The sequence below is a fragment of the Crinia signifera genome, chromosome 5, assembly GCF_055691185.1.
Source record: "Crinia signifera chromosome 5, ASM5569118v1, whole genome shotgun sequence".
NCBI lineage: Eukaryota > Metazoa > Chordata > Amphibia > Anura > Myobatrachidae > Crinia > Crinia signifera.
The window spans coordinates 331,726,462-331,741,937 of record NC_139221.1 but is presented as its reverse complement, the minus strand read 5'-3'; the positions used below and the strand labels follow the sequence as shown (position 1 = coordinate 331,741,937).

The 15,476-nt window shown below is 52.4% G+C and overlaps 1 protein-coding gene across 1 annotated transcript in view; it reads left to right on the top strand.

Annotated features, from left to right (window-relative positions):
- The window catches only part of LOC146005646 (cytochrome P450 2B4-like), a 93,781-nt gene that overhangs the window by 60,427 nt on the left and 17,878 nt on the right, over positions 1-15,476 (top strand). The window contains exon 8 of the mRNA XM_083145037.1: positions 14,322-14,509. Within this exon, the coding sequence (XP_083001163.1) occupies positions 14,322-14,509 (188 nt within the window). The remainder of the gene's footprint in view (positions 1-14,321; positions 14,510-15,476) is intronic.

The window sequence follows — 15,476 nt, the reverse complement described above, 5'->3', positions numbered from 1 at the left end:
TAGGACTACGAATTGTTGTATTTTTGGGATTGTAAATCCCGAAAATACAAATTCGTAAAAAAAAAGGTGTATTTCTCCCTACGAATACACCTTTTTTCTACGAATCCATTTTGGTAAATGTCCCCCTAAATGTGACTTTGCAAAATGATTGGGGGGGGGGGGGGGTGCCCTCCATAGGACTGAAGTATATCATGTACAGACATGGCACCTGCAGCAGCCCCCGTGTGTGGCGTCCCCTGCAGCAACCCCTGTGTATGACGTCCCCTGCAGCAGCCCCCGTGTGTGGCGTCCCCTGCAGCAACCCCTGTGTATGACGTCCCCTGCAGCAGCCCCCGTGTGTGGCGTCCCCTGCAGCAGCACCTGTGTATGGCGTCCCCTGCAGCAGCCCCCGTGTGTGGCGTCCCCTGCAGCAGCCCCCGTGTGTGGCGTCCCCTGCAGCAGCACCTGTGTATGGCGTCCCCTGCAGCAGCCCCCGTGTGTGGCGTCCCCTGAAGCAGCCCCCGTGTATGACGTCACCTGCAGCAGCACCTGTGTATGGCGTCCCCTGCAGCAGCCCCTGTGTATGGCGTCCCCTGCAGCAGCCCCTGTGTATGGCGTCCCCTGCAGCAGCACCTGTGTATGGTGCCCCCTGCAGCAGCCCCTGTGTATGGAGTCCCCTGCAGCCCCCGTGTATGGCGTCCCCTGCAGCAGCCCCTGTGTATGGCGTCCCCTGCAGCAGCTCCCGTGTATGGCGTCCCCTGCAGCAGCCCCCGTGCATGGCGTCCCCTGCAGCAGCCCCCGTGCATGGCGTCCCCTGCAGCAGCACCTGTGTATGGCGTCCCCTGCAGCAGCCCCCGTGTATGACGTCACCTGCAGCAGCACCTGTGTATGGCGCCCCCTGCAGCAGCCCCTGTGTATGGCGTCCCCTGCAGCAGCCCCTGTGTATGGCGTCCCCTGCAGCAGCCCCTTTGTATGGCGTCCCCTGCAGCAGCCCCTGTGTATGGCGTCCCCTGCAGCAGCACCTGTGTATGGCGCCCCCTGCAGCAGCCCCCATGTATGACGTCACCTGCAGCAGCCCCTGTGTATGGCGTCCCCTGCAGCAGCCCCCGTGTATGGCGTCCCCTGCAGCAGCCTTCATGTATGACGTCACCTGCGTATGGCGTCCCCTGCAGCAGCACCTGTGTATGGCGTCCCCTGCTGCAGCCGCTGTGTATGGCGTCCCCTGCAGCAGCCCCTGTGTATGGCGTCCCCTGCAGCAGCCCCTGTGTATGGCGTCCCCTGCAGCAGCCCCTGTGTATGGCATCCCCTGCAGCAGCCCCTGTGTATGGCGTCCCCTGCAGCAGCCCCTGTGTATGGCGTCCCCTGCAGCAGCACCTGTGTATGGCGCCCCCTGCAGCAGCCCCCATGTATGACGTCACCTGCAGAAGCCCCTGTGTATGGCGTCCCCTGCAGCAGCCCCCGTGTATGGCGTCCCCTGCAGCAGCCTTCATGTATGACGTCACCTGCAGCAGCACCTGTGTATGGCGTCCCCTGCAGCAGCACCTGTGTATGGCGTCCCCTGCTGCAGCCGCTGTGTATGGCGTCCCCTGCAGCAGCCCCTGTGTATGGCGTCCCCTGCAGCAGCCCCTGTGTATGGCGTCCCCTGCTGCAGCCGCTGTGTATGGCGTCCCCTGCAGCAGCCCCTGTGTATGGCTTCCCCTGCAGCAGCCCCTGTGTATGGCGTCCCCTGCAGCAGCCCTTGTGTATGGCGTCCCCTGCAGCAGCCCCTGTGTATGGCGTCCCCTGCAGCAGCCCCTGTGTATGGCGTCCCCTGCAGCAGCCCCTGTGTATGGCGTCCCCTGCAGCAGCCCCTGTGTATGGCGTCCCCTGCAGCAGCCCCCATGCATGACGTCACCTGCAGCAGCCCCTGTGTATGGCGTCCCCTGCAGCAGCCCCCGTGTATGGCGCCCCCTGCAGCAGCCCCCATGTATGAGGTCACCTGCAGCAGCCCCTGTGTATGGCGTCCCCTGCAGCAGCCCCCGTGTATGGCGTCCCCTGCAGCAGCCTTCATGTATGACGTCACCTGCAGCAGCACCTGTGTATGGCGTCCCCTGCAGCAGCACCTGTGTATGGCGTCCCCTGCAGCAGCCCCCGTGTATGGCGCCCCATGCAGCAGCCCCCATGTATGACGTCATCTGCAGCAGCGCCTGTGTATGGCGTCCCCTGCAGCAGCCCCCGTGTATGGCGTCCCCTGCAGCAGCCTTCATGTATGACGTCACCTGCAGCAGCACCTGTGTATGGCGTCCCCTGCAGCAGCACCTGTGTATGGCGTCCCCTGCTGCAGCCGCTGTGTATGGCGTCCCCTGCAGCAGCCCCTGTGTATGGCGTCCCCTGCAGCAGCCCCTGTGTATGGCGTCCCCTGCAGCAGCCCCTGTGTATGGCGTCCCCTGCAGCAGCCCCTGTGTATGGAGTCCCCTGCAGCAGCCCCTGTGTATGGCGTCCCCTGCAGCAGCCCCTGTGTATGGCGTCCCCTGCAGCAGCCCCTGTGTATGGCGTCCCCTGCAGCAGCCCCTGTGTATGGCGTCCCCTGCAGCAGCCCCTGTGTATGGCGTCCCCTGCAGCAGCCCCTGTGTATGGCTTCCCCTGCAGCAGCCCCCATGTATGACGTCACCTGCAGCAGCACCTGTGTATGGCGCCCCCTGCAGCAGCACCTGTGTATGGCGCCCCCTGCAGCAGTCCCCATGTATGACGTCACCTGCAGCAGCCCCTGTGTATGACGTCACCTGCAGCAGCCCCTGTGTATGGAGTCCCCTGCAGCAGCCCCTGTGTATGACGTCCCCTGCAGCAGCCCCTGTGTATGGCGTCCCCTGCAGCAGCCCCTGTGTATGGCGTCCCCTGCAGCAGCCCCTGTGTATGGCGTCCCCTGCAGCAGCCCCTGTGTATGGCGTCCCCTGCAGCAGCCCCTGTGTATGGCTTCCCCTGCAGCAGCCCCCATGTATGACGTCACCTGCAGCAGCACCTGTGTATGGCGCCCCCTGCAGCAGCCCCTGTGTATGGCGTCCCCTGCAGCAGCCCCTGTGTATGGCGTCCCCTGCAGCAGCCCCTGTGTATGGAGTCCCCTGCAGCAGCCCCTGTGTATGACGTCCCCTGCAGCAGCCCCTGTGTATGGCGTCCCCTGCAGCAGCACCTGTGTATGGCGTCCCCTGCAGCAGCCCCTGTGTATGGCGTCCCCTGCAGCAGCCCCTGTGTATGGCGTCCCCTGCAGCAGCACCTGTGTATAACATCACTTATGAGACATCCCAAACACTCGGGTCTGGGACTAGAGCCCTAGATTTCTGCGTGATGATCTCTGAAAGACTGTGAGGAGGCGTAGAGGCCATGATCTGTGTAGCTCTTCACCCCCTGATGCAGTGACAGTCCTTTTATTATTGCTGCCAGATCTTCTGAACCCCTGGAACGCAGCAGAACCACAAGCACTATGCATTTAAACAGTGTATTGTAGTGGGCCTGGGGGTGTCCAGCTATTCGGGGACACAGTCGACATGGACACAGGTTAAAGTGCACCGCATTCCCTCACATAGCTCGCTGCGCCATGTTTCGGGCTCGGCACACTATTTTATTCTCCCACCACACCCTGGTGGATGGTAGGACATGAAATACTGCCTGTCGGCACATGTCGGCTGGAAAAACAGTGAAAAACCTCATGTTGACCTTTGCACTGTCGACCTAATGACCCTGTGGACCTAAATGCATGTCGACCTAATGGTGTCGAAACAATGACTATCTAACGACTTGCTGGTGACCCATTGACCGTACCCCGATGTAATAGGCTGCGCATGTCACATGTGAGATCTTGGCCAGTTTTTTTAACTCAAAATTTGCATGTTCTAAAAAATATCTGGGCCATATGAGGTGGTATTTAGTGCAGCAAAACTCGCTCCAGCAGACAATTAGTGTTCTAGGGTCTCCAACCGCCAGTCTGTCAGCTTTATCGGAGGGTCTGCTCTATACAATGGATCAGCAACAGTTACCAAATCTAGAACACTGAGCAACTGTGGCGGCACTGCACATATGTACACTACACATTGCACACACGCCAACTCCGAACTTGTGATCACACTAAGGAACCTGCAGCAGAAAGAGCGATGCTACGATCCCATAATGACAGGCAGCTGCTGCTCACACTGGTGCAGGGAAGAACGCTGCTTCCTCTGCTGCTGCTGCTCACACTGGTGCAGGGAACGCTGCGTCCTCTGCTGCTGCTCACACTGGTGCAGGGAACGCTGCTTCCTCTGCAGCTGCTGCTCACACTGGTGCAGGGAACGCTGCTTCCTCTGCAGCTGCTGCTCACACTGGTGCAGGGAACGCTGCTTCCTCTGCTGCTGCTGCTCACACTGGTGCAGGGAATGCTGCGTCCTCTGCTGCTGCTGCTCACACTGGTGCAGGGAATGCTGCGTCCTCTGCTGCTGCTCACACTGGTGCAGGGAATGCTGCGTCCTCTGCTGCTGCTCACACTGGTGCAGGGAACGCTGCTTCCTCTGCTGCTGCTGCTCACACTGGTGCAGGGAACGCTGCTTCCTCTGCTGCTGCTGCTCACACTGGTGCAGGGAATGCTGCGTCCTCTGCTGCTGCTGCTCACACTGGTGCAGGGAATGCTGCGTCCTCTGCTGCTGCTCACACTGGTGCAGGGAATGCTGCGTCCTCTGCTGCTGCTCACACTGGTGCAGGGAACGCTGCTTCCTCTGCTGCTGCTGCTCACACTGGTGCAGGGAACGCTGCTTCCTCTGCTGCTGCTGCTCACACTGGTGCAGGGAATGCTGCGTCCTCTGCTGCTGCTGCTCACACTGGTGCAGGGAATGCTGCGTCCTCTGCTGCTGCTCACACTGGTGCAGGGAATGCTGCGTCCTCTGCTGCTGCTCACACTGGTGCAGGGAACGCTGCTTCCTCTGCTGCTGCTGCTCACACTGGTGCAGGGAACGCTGCTTCCTCTGCTGCTGCTGCTCACACTGGTGCAGGGAATGCTGCTCACACTGGTGCAGGGAACGCTGCTTCCTCAGCTGCTGCTCACACTGCTGCAGGGAACACTGCTTCCTCAGCTGCTGCTCACACTGGTTACTGGGGGCCAACGAGTCCCAGTGGGCCCATTAATGCCCCGCATGCTGGGACTTGTGGTTTGCAAAGTCCCAGTATGAGGGGGAGGCCTTCTGAGACTTGTAGTTCACCTGTAAAAACGTTTAGGCGTATCAGCCCGGCATCCGCTGCCCACAGATACTGGTGACAGCCCTGGACAATTGCAGGGAAAATAACACTTTTTGCTGCGAATTTGCATATTCTGACCTGGCGATCCTTATGTAGGGTACACACCAGGACGACCACCGTCGTTCACGACCGATAGACGACCATGGAACGATTTCCCTTGGACTTCCCGGGAGCTCCCAGGCAGTCCCCAGCAAACGATTAGCAAAAATTGTGGTTTTTTGGCGGAACGATCTAGATCCGATCCCGATGCGCCCGCGATGGTCGTTAAGACGGTCGGATCGCTGGTTTTTGTTTTTTTGCAAGAACACCTGCGACCGTCGTCAGATTGGCCTTTGAAATTTAAATGAAGGGGCTGGACTAGCAGAGGGGATAGGAATAGCAGCAGCCATTTTAAACCAGTGTATTTCTGCTTTGTTACTAGTGAGGCTTGGTTTATACCTGCTGAACGCTGGACATAGCTATTTACACATTACTTTGTTTTGCCTGCCATTACAAAGTGTCTTTTAACCCTGCACTATGGAGAATGCAGTGATGGGTAGTCACCAGCAACAGTACCTGCTCTATTATGCAGTGTTGAAGCTCAGACGTCAGAGAGCCCAGCGCAGGAGAGAAAGATCATGCTGGACAAAGCAGTGGCTACTTCAGCGTCAGACTCGTTCGCACATGCCACTGCTCAGGGACATCAGGGAGAATAACCCAGACGATTTTCGTAACTTCTTGAGGATGGATGATGCCACATTCCAGGAATTGCTGCGTCTGGTGACTCCCCACATCGAGAAGCAGGATACCAAGTATCGCATGGCTATCCCTGCTGAGGAACGGCTGGTGGTGACCCTGAGGTTTCTGGCGACAGGACGGTCTCTTGCTGACCTAAAGTTTGGATCCCTCATCTCCCCGCAAGCTTTGGGCCTCATCATCCCGGAGACCTGCAAAGCCATTGTGAAGGTGCTGCAGTACCAGTATTGCAAGGTAAGGATGAAATATACACCGTACACTTTATTGTGCAAACAAAATATTTTTATTTATAATTTAGGCCTAGGACAGAAACAGGTTTTTTAGGCCTTTCATGGTTAAAACATGTAAAATAGTAAATAGATTGTGTCAACACAAATATATTATAATACCATATATAAAAGATATTGTACAAAAACACACACTATATATAAAGATTTAAGTATGTATGACCCAGTTTAAACTTTCCCAATAAGTACGGGCTACTGTGTGGCAGAGGATGTCTGCCGCAGATAAGTAAAGGCTGCGGCCCACATGGCGCATGGCGCAGATGCAATGGTCCCGGCCCCATTGATGTGTGCCATACGCCATGTGAGCAGTGGCCATCACATACCTGCAGCTGAGACCATGTCTGCCGCACAGTACCCCATACTATTGGCAAAGACAAAAGGGTAATAAATGGAGTTTGCTCTCCAGATTGAGGAGAATCCTGTTCTCCCTCTGGTAATGCAGGTACAGGTAGCAGCATATAAAAAAACAAAAAAACACACTGTGGCCCTTGTGTGGCAGAGGATGTCTGCCGCAGATAAGTAAAGGCTGCGGCCCACATGGCGCATGGCGCAGATGCAATGGTCCCGGCCCCATTGATGTGCGCCATACGCCATGTGAGCAGTGGCCATCACATACCTGCAGCTGAGACCATGTCTGCCGCACAGTACCCCATACTATTGGCAAAGACAAAAGGGCAATAAATGGAGTTTGCTATCCAGATTGAGGATAATCCTGTTCTCCCTCTGGTAATGCAGGTACAGGTAGCAGCATATAAATAAACAAAAAAAACACACTCTGGTAACTTCTGGAACATGCCCTTACAACAGTAGGGATAAGGTACTGTGCGGCAGAGGATGTCTGCTGCAGATATGCAAAGGCTGCGGCCCGCATGGCGCAGATGCAATGGTCCTGGCCCCATTGATGTGCGCCATACGCCATGTGAGCAGTGGCCATCACATACCTGCAGCTGAGACCATGTCTGCCGCACAGTACCCCATACTATTGGCAAAGAAAAAAGGGCAATAAATGGAGTTTGCTATCCAGATTGAGGATAATCCTGTTCTCCCTCTGGTAATGCAGGTACAGGTAGCAGCATATAAATAAACAAAAAAAACACACTCTGGTAACTTCTGGAACATGCCCTTACAACAGTAGGGATAAGGTACTGTGCGGCAGAGGATGTCTGCTGCAGATATGCAAAGGCTGCGGCCCGCATGGCGCAGATGCAATGGTCCTGGCCCCATTGATGTGCGCCATACGCCATGTGAGCAGTGGCCATCACATACCTGCAGCTGAGACCATGTCTTCGGCACAGTACCCCATACTATTGGCAAAGACAAAAGGGCAATAAATGGAGTTTGCTATCCAGATTGAGGAGAATCCTGTTCTCCCTCTGGTAATGCAGGTACAGGTAGCAGCATATAAATAAACAAAAAAAACACACTCTGGTAACTTCTGGAACAGGCCCTTACAACAGTAGGGATAAGGTACTGTGCGGCAGAGGATGTCTGCTGCAGATATGTAAAGGCTGCGGCCCACATGGCGCATGGCGCAGATGCAATGGTCCCGGCCCCATTGATGTGCGCCATACGCCATGTGAGCAGTGGCCATCACATACCTGCAGCTGAGACCATGTCTGCCGCACAGTACCCCATACTATTGGCAAAGAAAAAAGGGCAATAAATGGAGTTTGCTATCCAGATTGAGGAGAATCCTGTTCTCCCTCTGGTAATGCAGGTACAGGTAGCAGCATATAAATAAACAAAAATACACACTGTGGCCCTTGTGTGGCAGAGGATGTCTGCTGCAGATATGTAAAGGCTGCGGCCCACATGGCGCATGGCGCAGATGCAATGGTCCCGGCCCCATTGATGTGCGCCATACGCCATGTGAGCAGTGGCCATCACATACCTGCAGCTGAGACCATGTCGATGGTAAATGATAAAGTAGCCTATTTTTTAAGACAGATCCTCAAAAACAGGACACTCTGGATCTTCTATCAGTAAAGAACTGTAGAATTGACGGTACTGGGGGGGTTTAGAAGGCTGTGTAGGTGTTGACTGGGTATGTGTTGGAATTGTGCTCGACTGGCCTGCTACGGTGGCAGGCGGAGTAGGCACTGGTGATTCTAATGACAGTGGTGTGTCTGGTGCACTACCAATGCCAACTATTTTAGTGCCACTGTTGAGATACCCTAAACTGCCATTATACACCAACTCCATGCATAACTTTTCAAAAGTAAGTTGCTGGTCAGGAGCCATGTTGCGAACACACTCTGCCACATAAGTGAAGTAGTTGTCATGTTTGTCGGGGTTTCTTTGCAGGACTTGATGTGCCCGCATCATAAATTCTTCATGTGCCGCTGCTTCTCCTTTTTTTCCTTTGCCACGCATTTTTTTGGCACGGGGGAGTGGTGGAGTGGGTTCCAGGGTGGGTGGCGGAGTGCGTGCCGGAGTAGGAACTTCGTTCGATGTGCATGCATTCTCAGATAGGACAGATAGGTCTGGGGTTGCAGGTGGGTAGTCACCAAGCTGTAAAAAAATTGAACATGTTTACTAATCAATTCTATTTACTTCTAATTTCAGTTCCCTACCAGCGTGAATGAATGGAAAGTCATCGCAGAGGAGTTTGAACAGCGATGGAACTTCCCAAATTGCGGTGGAGCCATTGATGGCAAACATGTCCGCATAGCCCAGCCTATCAATAGTGGTTCCTACTATTTTAATTACAAGGGCTATTTTAGCATTGTACTAATGGCTGTTGTTAATGCGAACTATGAGTTTATCTTCCTGGATGTAGGAAGGAATGGCCGTGCATCGGATGGTGGCACTTTCAAGGACACAAAGTTCTACGAAAGGCTCATAGCGAACACCCTTCACTTGCCGTCTGTCCAGGAAACTAAACAGGGGCTTAACTTTGTTTTTGTGGCTGACGAGGCTTTTGGCCTGCACGAGCATGTCATGAAGCCATATGCGCAAAGGGGGTTGAACCATGACAAAAGGATCTTTAACTACAGGCTATCCAGGGCACGGCGTGTTGTGGAAAATGCTTTTGGCATCCTGGCAAGCCGGTTTCGCATTTTCCACACTGCCATTAACCTGAGGGTGGACAAAATTGACTGGGTTGTCACGGCGTGCTGTGTCCTGCACAATTTGCTCCGCAGAAAAGCCACACAGCAAAGGGCTACAGGCACAGCACTCCAAGAAGACCAAGAACTGCCAGAGGAGGTAGTGCAGATATCCTCCTTGCAAACCCCAACACAACACTACACAGGGAGTGCACGAGCCAAACAGGTGAGGGAACAGTACATGGCCTACTTTAATGGGGAGGGCGCTGTGGATTGGCAGGAGGAATCAATTAGATAGCCAAAAAAATAGACTCACCGATGCAGACTGCGAATTCTCCTCCTCCTCCTGCGCCGTGACTTCTTGGTTTTCATGTTCTACCATAAGGACTACTCCTGTCCTCATCGACTCCTGGCTGAGGGTGAATGTCAACCGGTCATAGTACCAGAGCGATGTTTGATACATCTCGTCGACTCCAGCACCAGACTTCTTTGCAGCCTCCATCTTCTTGTGTTCCTTTAAGAACACCGTGCGCATATTCTGGATGCGTTTCCTCACCCATTCAACATTGGCCTCTGGGTGAAATGGAAGACTGTAGCGTGCCAACTCCTCCAAGGCTTGGTTTCTTTTCATTTTGTTTGAATACTCCTTGGATTTTGTTCGCCACAGGCATTCGTGTGAACGATATTTTTCAATAAACCCTTCAAGAAACTCTTGTTCCTTTGCGTTGGACATTGGGACTGTAAAAAGATAAAACCATTTTAGTTGTTATAGTTATACCCATGTTTTGTTTCATATTTAAATTTTTATAGTTATAGTTACCAGTTTACCTAGTTCTTATGTTTTAAGTATTTAAAATGTTAATAAACTTTTATGAAAACCACTATACATTTTATTGTGCAGATTGCTATTCACACACACAGGTGAATGGGGCCTAGCAGAGAGGAGTGCATGGAATACTGCAATGGTGGACAATGGTTTATGTATATATATCTATATATACACAAACACACACACACACAGGTGAATGGGGCCTAGCAGAGAGGAGTGCATGGAATACTGCAATGGTGGACAATGGTTTATGTATATATATCTATATATACACAAACACACGCACACAGGTGAATGGGGCCTAGCAGAGAGGAGTGCATGGAATACTGCAATGGTGGACAATGGTTTATGTATATATATCTATATATACACAAACACACACACACACAGGTGAATGGGGCCTAGCAGAGAGGAGTGCATGGAATACTGCAATGGTGGACAATGGTTTATGTATATATATCTATATATACACAAACACACGCACACAGGTGAATGGGGCCTAGCAGAGAGGAGTGCATGGAATACTGCAATGGTGGACAATGGTTTATGTATATATATCTATATATACACAAACACACACACACAGGTGAATGGGGCCTAGCAGAGAGGAGTGCATGGAATACTGCAATGGTGGACAATGGTTTATGTATATATATCTATATATACACAAACACACACACACACACACACACACACAGGTGAATGGGGCCTAGCAGAGAGGAGTGCTTGGAATACTGCAATGGTGGACATTGGTTATATGTATACACACACAGATGGGGCCCACCCAAAAAAACAAAAGTGACATGGTCGGGTGCACGGTTGCCAAACCAGTGCTTTATACACACTATATACATTGGTGGCAACAGTGGGCATGCATAGAAGAGCATTGGGAGTGCAAACATACCAGGTTGTTGTTCTGGGAGATGAGACAAGAAGGAGAGTCCAACTGCTGCGCCAGCGCTGTTTGCTATGTGGAAAAACATGGCGCCGGGGGAGTGTTTAGGAAATGCCACTCAAATAGGCTGGATCAAACGACGGACGCACCGACGGACGGACGACGGAGGCGGCAAAAAACACTCACGATCTGCATACGATTGACGGTCGGTCGGCCTGGGATTGACGGATCCTACCTGCAGCACGTAGGACCAAAGATGCGACCAAACGAGCGGCGTGAACGCGCATTGGATCGGAATCGGATCAAATAAATGGCAAAAACACACGATAATACACACAATCTGCATACAACCGGTCGGAATCGGATCTAAATTGACAGAATCGTGCCCTAGTCGTCCTGGTGTGTACCCAGCATTAGTCAATTCGCATCCAGATGTTTTCTCATTATGCAAATTTTGGTAAACGTTACTAAAGAATCGCCAAACAAATACTGAAAGTCACATTTGACAGAACCATGCACAGATCAGTGTGATCTGTGCATGGTTCTGTGTTAAAAAAATTTATAAAAGTTAAAATAAAAATGGCGTGGGGTCCCCCCTCCTGAGCATAACCAGCACCGGGCTCCAACAGCCCACTGTGTCATGCCACAGCTGGGGGACACTTTATACATAAGGTGCCCCGGCCATATCATGCTCACTGTCGCTGGTCAGCCCTGGACGGGTACCTGGGGTGTGGGGACCCCTCCAATAAAGGGTCACCCCCCCCAGGTTACACCCGTCAAGTGCTGAAGTCCAGGGCTGTGACCGGTATCTGTGGGCAGCGGATGCCGGGCTGATACGCCTAAACGTTTTTACAGGTGAACTACAAGTCTCAGAAGGCAGTGGCGTAACTAGAAACATGTGGGCCCCATAGCAAAAGTTTGTAAGGGCCCCTATTTCTCACCTAATGCTAAAAAATGCATAAAGCATATAATACTTTGACAGGCAAAATGGGCCCCTCTCAGCTCTGGGCCCCATAGCAGCTGCACCCCCTGCACCCATGGTAGTTACGCCCTTGTCAGAAGGCCTCCCCCTCATACTGGGACTTTGCAAACCAGAAGTCCCAGCATGCGGGGCATTAATGGGCCCACTGGGACTCGTTGGCCCCCAGTAAAAAGAATGTTAAAAAAACAGATACAGAGAACAGTAAAACTTTATTACACACACTTATTTTACACCTATACTCACAAACCCGGGCTCCAGCGTTGTCTCTGTCTGTCCCCTGCAGCAGCTCACCCTGCACTGACTGCGAGGTGAGCTGGCTGCCCAGAGAATTCCGCTGTCAGAGTGGTACAGAAGTTCTCAGTCCTGATTGGCTGTAGGTATCTCAATGGAGAGGCCTACAGCCAATCAGAGCTGAGAGCATCTATATCTCTGTAACAACGGAGGCAACTTCTCACCTCGCAGCCAGTGCGGCGTGAGCTGCTGCAGGGGACAGACAGACAACGCTGGAGCCCGGATTTGTGAGTATAGGTGTAAACTAAGTGTGTGTATAATAAAGTACTGTTCTCTCTGTCTGTGGTTTTTTTTACATTCTTTTTACAGGTGGACTACAAGTCCAAGTTCCACCATGCAGGGGAGGCCTGCTGGAACTAGGTAGTTCTCCTGTAAAAACTTTTATGCGTATCAGCCCGGCGTCCATCGCCCAAGGACACCGGGGACAGCTCCGGGCTTCAGTCCAGGACGGGTGAAGCCTGGGGGGGACCACCATATTGGGGGGGTTTCCACTCCCCCAGGTATACCATCCAGGGCTAACCAGCCACGGTGCTCATGGTACGGCTGGGGGATAACACCATGGGCTGTTGGAGCCTGGTGCTGGTTCCAAAAGTACGGGGGACACCCAGTTTTTTTGTCCCTCGTATTTTTGGAACCAGGACCAGTCCAAGAGTCCGGGCTATTTTCAGTAACACGGGGGAACCCCTACGCTCTTTGTCCCCCGTATTTTTGGAACCAGGTCCGGTCCAAGAGTCCGGGGCTGGTTTCAGTAACACGGGGGAACCCCTACGCTCTTTGTCCCCCGTATTTTTGGAACCAGGCCCAGTCCAAGAGTCCGGGGCTGGTTTCAGTAACACGGGGGAACCCCTACGCTTTTTGTCCCCTGTATGCTTGGAACCAGGTCCGGCTCAATCAGTCTGGGGCTGGTTATGCGCCTTTTTTTTTTAAAAACAAAAATGCACATTACCATGTCTCCCAAATCGCACATTTTCAAGACTAAAAATCGCTCCATAACGCTTTTTTTTCTGCGAATTTGCATCTCGGTAAATATGCTCATTCGGGCAAAAAAATGTGCGTTGGAAAAGTGCGAGAAGGGGCATCTCATTAAGGGCCGGGTGCACTAAGCTTCAAAAGGGATAACATGGAGAGTGATAAACAGCCAGCCAATCAGCTCCTGCCTGACATTTTTTAAATACAGTCTGTGACATGGCAGGTAGGAGCTGATTGGCTGGCTGCTTATCACTCTCCATTTTATCACTTTTGAAGTTTAGAACATCTTGCCCTTAATCTCACCCAGAGTTTCACACAATCACTTTGCCTAAAAACTCTCGTTAATGGACTAAATACTGACAGTCTCTTAGGGGCCCATTTATCAAACCATATTTCACCTAAATGTATCAAAGGGGGACCGCAGCAGGAATCTATGATCCCTGCTGCGATCCCCCCTGCAGCGCCGCCGGCCGCATCCCCCATAGGTTTCTATGGGGGATGCGAAGCTGCCCGATGTATCAACATCGGGCAGCCCGGCATCGTACCCCTGGGCTGTCGCCATTCTGATATGGCGATAGCCCATTGTAGCCTATGGCTGCGGGATCGCACTGCGTGCGGGGCAGTGCGGTAAGAGGGGTCGGCAGGGGTCAGCGCATAACTGCGCATGCGCTGACCCCCCGGCTTCCGAGTTAGGGCTTTGCAGGGACGGGCTCTTTTGGGAGCCCTGTCCCTGCGCCCTTAAAATTGATACATTCCCCCGATATGATCGCATTTTACAATGCGATCCTGGGCGGTAATATTCCGCCCAGATCACATTGTAAATGCGATCATGATAAATGTGCCCCTTATACTGGGTGTAAGCGAGTAGCACCATCACTGTGTGGAGCAGTACAAACAGCGTTATACCTTACGGGGTGCTGTCATTTAGATAAAATGATCGCAATGAGATAATAGGGTTGGCTAGAAGCAGTCTCAGATTTGCCATTTGCGTTCACACTTATCTGTAATCCGTGCTGAATAAGGCCCAATGTCTGATACACCTGAATGTACTAATACCTGTATATTGCAGGGAAGGTCCAGCAGGAGATTGATGAGGTGACCCAGTCCCAGCGCCCACCTGGCATCATGGACCGGGCACAGATGCCGTACACTAACGCCGTGGTGCATGAGATACAGAGGTTCTTGGACCTGGCACCTGTGGCTCATTACCACGCAACAACCAAGGACACTCAGTTCCGAGGATACAGCATTCCAAAGGTATGGGGTCACCAGGAGAGCACACATTTTACCAGCCATATACAGTTCCACCGGCGGAACACTGTAGCTTGGATAGCTTTATACATTTACTTGAGGGCACATCATAGGCAAATGCACAGACACCCCCCTTCTCTTGGCAAATGGTTCAAATGATGACAACAGCAATGGTATATAATAGGATTACATCATGCAGTGTAAGGGACAGAGCGCAGCGGCTGCACATGCCCAGTGTACTGCTGTGTGCGGATCTGAGTCCTCAGTCAGTGCACTGGACCAGAGAGCAGCTACAAGGAAGGATAGACAGGAGCCTTACCATGAGAGGGGGGGGGGGGCTACTGGTTCTAGTATGATTTTATTTATGTATTATGTACCTTTTCCTGACCACTTATGTTTATATTAGTTACATAGGTTTGAGACCACCCATACCAGGGGTACCTAACCTATATGTCATTGTGTGACACCCACCTATACCTATAGGATTACAGGGATGAGGGTATATCCGTGGCAGCCACGTGTAGATGTCATGGTGGGCTACAGCAAAATGGCTCTGAGTGCATTAGTGGTACAGACCACAGGACGGTGTGTTGCCAATGCATGGTGGTAGTAACTGGGCAGATAGGTCCCACTAAGGACAAAGATTGGTTGATGGGGTCATCCCTATAGATGTGACTCATGCATCTCTTCTCTGAGGTTCCTCACACTTAATGCTGGTCTGCTGAGAGGAACCAGGTTTGGGGTGGTTAAGACCTTGTTGTGTACAGGGATGTCTGCCATGTTCTGCTGATGGTAATCTGGAGGGTTATAGAGACACGCAAGCGGATGACTCCAGCAATGAATAGTTACTGAAAGCAGTGGTGTACTCACTGTTGTATGCACACTGGTTCTCATGACTGAGAGATTCAGTGTAGTATTTATTTATTATGTATTTACAGCGTCTTATATAGCGCAGCAGATTCCGTTACAGCGT